This window comes from Balaenoptera musculus, chromosome 8, assembly GCF_009873245.2.
Source record: "Balaenoptera musculus isolate JJ_BM4_2016_0621 chromosome 8, mBalMus1.pri.v3, whole genome shotgun sequence".
Classification (NCBI taxonomy): Eukaryota; Metazoa; Chordata; class Mammalia; order Artiodactyla; family Balaenopteridae; genus Balaenoptera; species Balaenoptera musculus.
The window spans coordinates 101,642,135-101,650,285 of record NC_045792.1 but is presented as its reverse complement, the minus strand read 5'-3'; the positions used below and the strand labels follow the sequence as shown (position 1 = coordinate 101,650,285).

Genomic DNA, 8,151 nt, shown 5'->3' with positions numbered 1-8,151 from the left:
TCTCTCTGGTATGCCCTTGCCTTTAAATGGCTTTAAAGCTTAATATACAGTAGTACTGTATATTCTTAATATACAGTAGTCCCCCCTTTTCCTAGGGGGATACGTTCCAAGGCCCCCAGCAGATGCCTGAAACCGCAGGAAGTACGCAACCGTTAAGATAGTCCCCGCTTACCCACGGTGTTGTCTCCCTGTTTGTTACCCAGCGGACTGCAGAGAAAGAAACCGCGGATAACGGGGGCCTATTGTAGTTTTAAACTACAGTATAAGCCCACTTGAGTGGAGGAAATAAGCAGATTGATGACACGCCAGTGTGATGTGTATACAAGAACTTAAGTTGAGCGGGCCGCAGCGCGTGTGTAGACGAGGGGAGGAGGCGGTGGCCCTGCGCTGGGTTCTGGAGGCGCCTCCGCGCGGGGAGGGTGTGCTGAGAGGTTTCGGGGTGAGCGGGGAGCGTCCTGGTCTGTCTGCCCCAGAGGCGGGAGCAGGCTGTCACTGTCGCCGGGGCAGGGAGCTCTGCGAGGCTCTAATTAGTCAGCCTCACGGGGAGGGGCCGGGTGACCTCACGCTGGCCTGGACTCTGCGGTCATTTAGCCGGTTCCCTTTGCAGTGGAGGCCGCACTGCATTCCAAGTCCTCGAGGTGGGTGGAGCGGTACTTCCCGGAGCTTAAGGAAGGGTGAGACGCTTGGGGTGGCTCTCAGGTGTTCCAGGCTGTGTGGGGGATGGAGAGCTTGGTTGAGGCGGGAGTAAACAAGTTAGGGAGCAGCTGAGGGCAGCGGCCGGGGAGGGAGGGCCGGGCGCGAGGGCGGCCCCGCTGACTCTCTGGGGGCGCAGCGCGCCCTGGTAGGTGACACGGCTCGCGCTCCCCGCCGCTGCGCCGCCCGGCTCTCCGGTATCAGGTGTACCTCCCTGCCCCCTGCAAGGGATTCATCCGTTCACGACCAAGTGCAGGGGCAGGGAGGGGGCGGGCGAGGAATTGGCAGGGAGTGAGCCCGTTGTTCTCGGAGGGGTTAGAGACCAACCGGGCACGGTCTCCCTCGCCAGAAGCCACAGTCCCCTGGGGTCTTGGGGACGCTGTTTCCTGCTACTGACCATGAATCCCTGCTCCCCCGCTGCCTCAGGCGTTTACGCAGCTGATAAAGCCAACTCCAGCGTGAAATTGAGGGCCTTCATTACCGAAGAAGATGCGCGCCCCCACGGTAAGTTGGGGGGGGCGCGAGTGGGCTGGGGGTGGGAGCCGTGTTTCGGTGGGTCTGAGTCATCACTTAAGAGAGAGGGTCCTTGAGGATGTGGCCTCCAGATGTGGATGCCCCACTGGCCAGTGGGCATCAGGTGTGAGATGCGCGTCGGTGGGTATCCGTTGGAGTTGTCTCAGTGTGAGTACTTGCGTGGGTGGGTTGGGAGGCCGCCCTGCCTGAAACAGGCCCCCAGGAGCGGGGAGGCAGCAAGGAGAGATTTGCCCCACCAAGGCCCTGTGCTGCCTTCCCGAGTCAGACCAGAACACCTGGATGGGCTCCTGGGGCTGAGTGTCTGGGGCTGCACCTGCTGCCCCCGCGCCTGGGTCTGGCAACAGGTGCTTCTTCTGGCCTCAGCTGATGCACCTCATGACCAGCCCTGCCAGCAAGTTCCCAACTCTCACTTTTCCTATGGTTCAGAAATCATAAAGGGGCTTAGCAAATGCTTCCTTTCAGCCTAGCTGGACCTGCTCCAGAGAGGTTCTGAGCCCGGCTTTTGAGGTAGTCTCCCCCCGGGATTGTGTTCCTGCTGAGCACCTAGCTGTGGCACTTTGACCAAGTTTCAAATCCACTCTGTTCCCCAGAGTGAGGATTATATGACTTAGTACTTATGAAGTGCTCAGAACAGTGCTTCACACACATATTATGTGCTCAACTGTAATTCACTGTTGTTATTATGATTATGATTATGTTGTTATTATGATTATGATTTAATCCATGTAAAGGGCTTAGCACAGTGCCTGGTATTATGGTGTACCTGGAATATTTGATGTCTGGAGCGGTCATTTGAAAACATCCTCTCCTTTATCTAGCAACATTATTTTCAGTAATAATCATGAAATGAATAGTAATAATGGCCAGAAAAGAAACACAGTCAAGTTTCTTCTGTTGAGCTTTGTATATGAAATCATGCCAGTGAAAAAATAAAAACTGAAAAATAAAGTAGGTGTTATAGAGAAAAATAGAAGTAATGGGTTAATAATTTTTAATTGCATTAGTTTATTTTTGAAGAAAACGTATTCTTACATATAGGTTGGTCACAGTAGTGAATAATAATGCCATTACAGTTTCTGTTTTGGAACTTTAATTTCTGAAAAGTTGTCCTTGACTTTGACAAAATTGATCTTCTTTGCATATTCATGTTCAACACTCAGTAGAGCTTGATTTGTCCATTTATCTTTATTCACAGTTGAAGAACACTTTTTAAATTTACTAAAAATTTTTTTAATTGAAGTATAGTTGATTCACAATGTTGTGTTACTTTCTGCTGTACAGCAAAGTGAATCAATTATACATATACATATATCCACTGTTTAGATTCTTTTCCTATATAGGTCATTACAGAGTATTGAGTATAGTTCCCTGTGCTATACGGTAGGTCCTTATTAGTTATCTATTTTATATATAGTAGTGTGTATATGTCGAGAAGACACTTTTTATTAATTTTAATTTCAAAAGCTTCTCTCATATGAAACAACAGATATGCAAATTGGAAAAACCTTAAACATTAGGATAAGTTTGTCAGAAATTCATAAAAATCCCATTTCATAATAAATTGGAGAAATTGCAACACTGCCTATGTCTTAAAAAATTTAATTCTAGTGGCTTCTATTTTTTATTTTTATTTATTTTTGCTGATCTCTAGATATCGCTCTCTTTTTTTTTTTTGGCCGCACCGCATGGCTTATGGGATCTTAGTTCCCAGACCAGGGATTGGACTGGGTCCTCGGCAGTGCGAGTGTGGAGTCCCAATCACTGGACCACCAGGGATTCCCGATTTTTTATTTTTATTTTTAAAATTTATTTTATTGGAGTATAGTTGACTACAATGTGTGAATTTCTGTTGTACAGCACAGTGATTCAGTTATACACATATATACATTCTTTTTCATGTTCTTTTCCATTATAGTTTATCACAGGATATTGAATATAGTTCCCTGTGCTATACAGTAGGACATTTGTTGTAATTAAATGGCTTTAATTTTTTTTATTTTGATTTTTTATTATTATTTTTAAAAACATTTGTTTATTTATTTGGCTATGCCGGGTCTTAGTTGCCACGTGCAGGCTCTTAGTTGCGGCATGCGGGATCTAGTTCCCTGACCAGGGGTCTAACCCGGGCCCCCTGCATCGGAAGCGTGGAGTCTTAACCCTGGACCAGCAGGGAAGTCCTCATTCTAGTGGCTTTTAAATATATCCACATTTAAAACATTTTCACTGAAACATATTCAACAGAAAATTCATTGTAAGCTTTTATCTTATTCGGCAAAATTCTCCCCAGTTTTTCTTCCTTGGCAAAAATCAGAGAAAATGGCTGAATGATGGTGAACTTTGACATTTATTTAATCCATTGCTTTAGAATGAGAGTCTAGTTCTTGGTGAAAATGGTCCAGACTTCCAAACACTTCTCTTTCAAACACTTTTCTTCTGGCGCTGGGAGAGCAGACTCTTGTCTTCTGTTTAAACACAGGAAAATGTAGGACCACAGGGGTTGGCAGCCCAGACTGTGCTGAAAGTGAACTTGAACCATTCTGAGCCATTCAGAACTTACTGTTGGAACAGACACATGTAGCTGAGTCTGTGTGTGTTGGAGGTTGACCATATAGCTGGGTGTTCTCTGATTAAACTTCCACAGAGAAGACTGAAAGAATAAGAAATGAAAGTGTGCTAATTTAAAGCTCACATATATATTATTATTATTATTTTTAAAATAAATTTATTTACTTATTTATTTATGGCTGTGTTGGGTCTTTGTTGCTGCGTGCAGGTTTCTGTAATTGCGTTGAGTGGGGGCTACTCTTCGCTGCGGTGTGCGGGCTTCTCATTGCGGTGGCTTCTCTTGTTGCAGAGCACGGGCTCTAGGCGTGCGGGCTTCAGTAGTTGTGGCACGTGGGCTCAGTAGTTGTGGCACGCGGACTTCAGTAGTTGTGGCTCGTGGGCTCTAGAGCGCAGTCTCAGTAGTTGTGGCGCACGGGCTTAGTTGCTCCGCGGCATGTGGGATATTCCTGGACCAGGGCTCGAACCCGTGTCTCCTGCATTGGCAAGCAGATTCTTAACCATTGTGCCACCAGGGAAGTCCCTATATTATTAACTCTCAACAGGAATTGCATGAGTTAGAACTTAGACCAATATCACTGATATTGTTTAAAAGTGTTGGCACATGGTGATAATAAACAGCAGAGGTGTGTCTTATGGTTTTAAAATTCTCTATGGACAACTCTCCCCTATTTGTCTGCACCCAGAGGATTCGGCTCTCACTTTCCCACTCTGACTGTGCCACTCCCTGGCTCTTAGGGCTTGACAAATGTTAGTTGTTGTTAAAGCAGCTGCCTGGACCTCCCTGGGACGGAGAGGCTGTGTGTCTACCATATGGGCCCACGTTTCTCCGAGCCCTTTAGCCCAGCCCTGAGTCCTCCTGGTCAGGGCCAGCACTGACCATTTCCCTCCCCTCTGTGTTCTAAATTTATTTAGAATTCGTGGGCCAGGAGCTTTGCCTTCCCTTCTCCACCCACCCTGCCCTTAAACCTGTGGCTTGTTGAGCAGCGGCTGCTGGGGACGTGAAGCTCCAAAGGGTATCTGAGGCTCCAGATATGCAGAAATCGATGGGCCTGCTCTGGTCTCTGACTCTAGACTCACTTATTGACTTCTTTATGACCCTCTAGGTTTGCCGGATGATCTGACAGATCTCTGTGGGGTTAGTTAAGGTGCAAAAGGGAGGGGGTGGGGCCAGAGGCTGGGAGGGGCTTGAGGAGGAAGCAGTGTGTCCCTCTTGCCCACAAACCTCTGCTGAGAATGTTGTATGTGCCTGGCTGGTTGCTCAGTCCAGCTGGAGAGCTGGGCAGGGAAACTGATCATTCCTTCCCAGGGGCTCAGCCCAACAATTATCGTCATCGGATAAACAGGGCTGCGGCTGATAAACACTGTCTGCCCTGGAGTCTGGAGGAGGCACTGAGGAGGTGGAGACGTGAGGGATGAGTAGGACTTTGGCATTGAACAGTCAGGGGCATTTCAGGACTAGAACACAGTGATGTGGAGGCAAAGCTCACCATGGGGATGCTGATCAGATGTCAGTAGCTTCGTGTGAATTACCGGGTGCGTGAACAGAACTTGGCCTTTGGATGCAGGAAGACCTGCAGCGTAATCCTGGCATTGCTTCTCAGGGAGTTCTCTTGGGCAAGTTACTTCCTACCTCTGAGCTGTTTTCTGGTCAGTAAAATGGGCTGCTGTAAGGATTTCAGGTAACTTGTGAAAACCCCAAGGAGTGCACGGTGACAGCGGTGGTGGTTCCCACATGAGTTCAGGGGGAATCCTGGTTCCCGTGGGGTGAGGTTCAACATGTAGAACAGGTCTGAGGCTTGGAGGTCAAGAGCCTGGGAGGGCGAATGAGTTTTGCCTCCTTTTTCCAGGATACACATGACCTTTGGGTTGCTGTGGCTGGACCTGGTACCCACTGGAGCTGCCACTGTCCCTCTCCCAGAGGCTGGCAAGGGAAGAGGTGATGTGTCAGCCCAACCCCTCCTCTACCTTCTCACTGGGCCCGAGGCTGGGGAGTCTGCCCCCCACCTCGAGTTCCCCGGAACCACACAGCCTGGGGCACAGTGTCTCAACCCTCTAATAAGCGTTAAGGGGTTTTGCAGCTTCTCACCCCCATTATCTCACTTATTCCTCACACAAACTCTGCTGGATGGATCTTAATGGCGCTGTTTTACCAGAGAAGCTCAGAGAGGTTAAATGATTCTTGAAGGTCACACAGCAATAGAGCAGAGGGGCCTCACTTGCAGGGGGCCTGGGCCCTGCTTCTGACAACACAGCCTCAGATAGACAGGATTGATGGTGGGCTCTTCGGGGGTTTCTTTTCTTCTTAAAGCCTTGGCATCAAAACTCCCAACTCTCTGCTGGAAAAGTCCCTTTTCAGCACCCTCCCTGGACTTCAGGTTTTTGAATTACATGCTTGTAGATGCTTTCCCCAGAGTATCAGAAATGAAGTGGGTGAGGTGGGGGATTTCCACACTCACCACAGCATGGGATTTGGGAACAAGAACTTGCTCTCAGGCTGGGTTTCACAACCTCCATAGTGTCTCCAGCTACTCCTGGAGCTGCCTCTGACCTTTCCAAATCCAAAATAATAAAAGCACCCCCAAGAACAGTGGCAGCAAATACTGCTGTTTACCTATGTGCCAGGTAGTATTTGCTGAGTGTTTTATAGGTACTAATTTATTTGATCCTCAGGACAACCTCATGAATCAGGTGCTATAATTATCCTCATTTTAGAGCTGAGGAAACTGAGGCTGGGAGAAGTTGGGTAACATGCCCAAGGCTATCCAGCTAGTTAAGTAGCAGAGTCAGAATTTGAACCCAGGCTGTCTGGCTTCAGAGCCCCACGGCTGTAATCAGTATGCAGTTTCTGAAAACCAAATGCATCCTAATTTAAATGCAGAGCAGTAACGCTCATTAGCCTACTTTCTGTATGTTTTGTATGCCTGAAATATTTCATTAAAATAAAAAAATTGCAAACTTCTGATGAGGAGGCTAAATGGAGCTGTGTGTAGGCAGATTGGAATGCTTCCTTAGTGGCCTTGAATGAAAGAAAAACATTCTAGGGACTTCCCTCATGGTCTAGTGGGTAGGACTCCACGCTCCCAGTGCAGGAGTCGGGGTTTGATCCCTGCTCAGGGAACTAGATCCCACATGCATGCCACAACTAAGAGTCCACATGCTGAAACTAAAGAGTCTGCATTGCCGCAACGAAGATCCCATGTGCCGCAACTAAGTCCCGGCGCAGCCAAAATAAATACATAAATAAATATTTTAAAAAATAAATAAGTAAAATTAACTAAAAATATAGGTACCCCATTCAAAGTAAAATTTAAAAAAAATAAAGAAAAACATTCTTTTTGTTTTGTTTCAACCCTTGGGTTGAGAATTCTTCTGGAAGTGCCCTTACTTTTCCATCTGGTCCTGTCCATTGCCCACGGCTGAGGGTCTCACACTGGCTCAGAGTTGCAGGAGTGAATGTGGATTAACATGCAGGGGCAGATGGTGAAATCTGCCAGAAGACTGGCAGATTCTCCTTGTGCTGGGGACCAGGCTGTGGTTCAAGTTCCTGCTTTGCTACTTTCGGGCTGACCCTGGATAAGTGACCTCATTCCCTTAGCGTCAGTTTCCCCACCTGCAAAGTGAGGTATGACTGCCCCTCTCTGCCTAACCCGTCTCTCCTGTGGTTCTCTGGGCTGCACGGTAGAATCACCTGGAAGCTTACAAAACTGCCAGGCCTGGGTTCCACCCCAGGGATCCTGCTTCTGACCCAACCGCAAGATCACCTGGAGACACCCGCACCGCTGTGCTTTTGCTCCTGTCTGCCCCGTCTCCATATTTCCCCTTTCCGGCCGCTTCCTCCCCACTGCCTCCTCTGATTGCAGGAGAGTGTGAGGGTTAAGAGTGAAGGATTGCAAAGCACCGAGCTGATCTCCGAGCTGATCTCCCTGTGCTATGCGGCTGCTTCCCACTAGCTATCTATTTAACATTTGGTATTGTATGCCACTCTCTCACTTCGTCCCAGCTTACCCTTCCCCCTCCCCAAGTCCTAAAGTCCATTCTCTACGTCTGGGTCTTTATTCCTGTCCTGCCCTTAGGTTCTTCAGAAACATTTTTTTTTTTTTTAGATTCCATATATATGGAAAAAAAAAAAGAGTGAAGGATTTGGGGGAATTCCCTGGTGGTCCAGTGGTTAAGACTCCACGCTTCCACTGCAGGGGGCACGGGTTGGATCCCAGGTGGGAGAACTTACATCCCACATGCCTTGAGGTGTGGCCAAACAAAACAAAACAAAACAAAAGTGCAGGATTTGGGTTTGAATTCTGTGTCTACCATGTACACGCTCCCTGTCATCTTTTAAGACTTCAGCAAAATCTCAGCTGC

At 47.9% G+C, this 8,151-nt stretch overlaps 1 protein-coding gene across 3 annotated transcripts in view; it reads left to right on the top strand.

Annotated features, from left to right (window-relative positions):
- The first annotated feature begins 482 nt into the window (after positions 1–482).
- Positions 483–8,151, top strand: part of PLAAT3 (phospholipase A and acyltransferase 3) — a 28,186-nt gene continuing 20,517 nt past the window's right edge. Inside the window, exons 1-2 of one of the 3 annotated variants that reach the window (XM_036861166.1) lie at positions 483–638; positions 1,120–1,197. In XM_036861166.1, coding sequence (XP_036717061.1) covers positions 1,183–1,197 — 15 coding nt within the window. In that variant the 5' untranslated portion in view covers positions 483–638; positions 1,120–1,182. Of the gene's footprint in view, positions 675–873; positions 898–1,119; positions 1,198–8,151 lie in introns of those variants that run through there. The other 2 variants (XM_036861165.1, XM_036861167.1) reach the window with 2 other exon arrangements.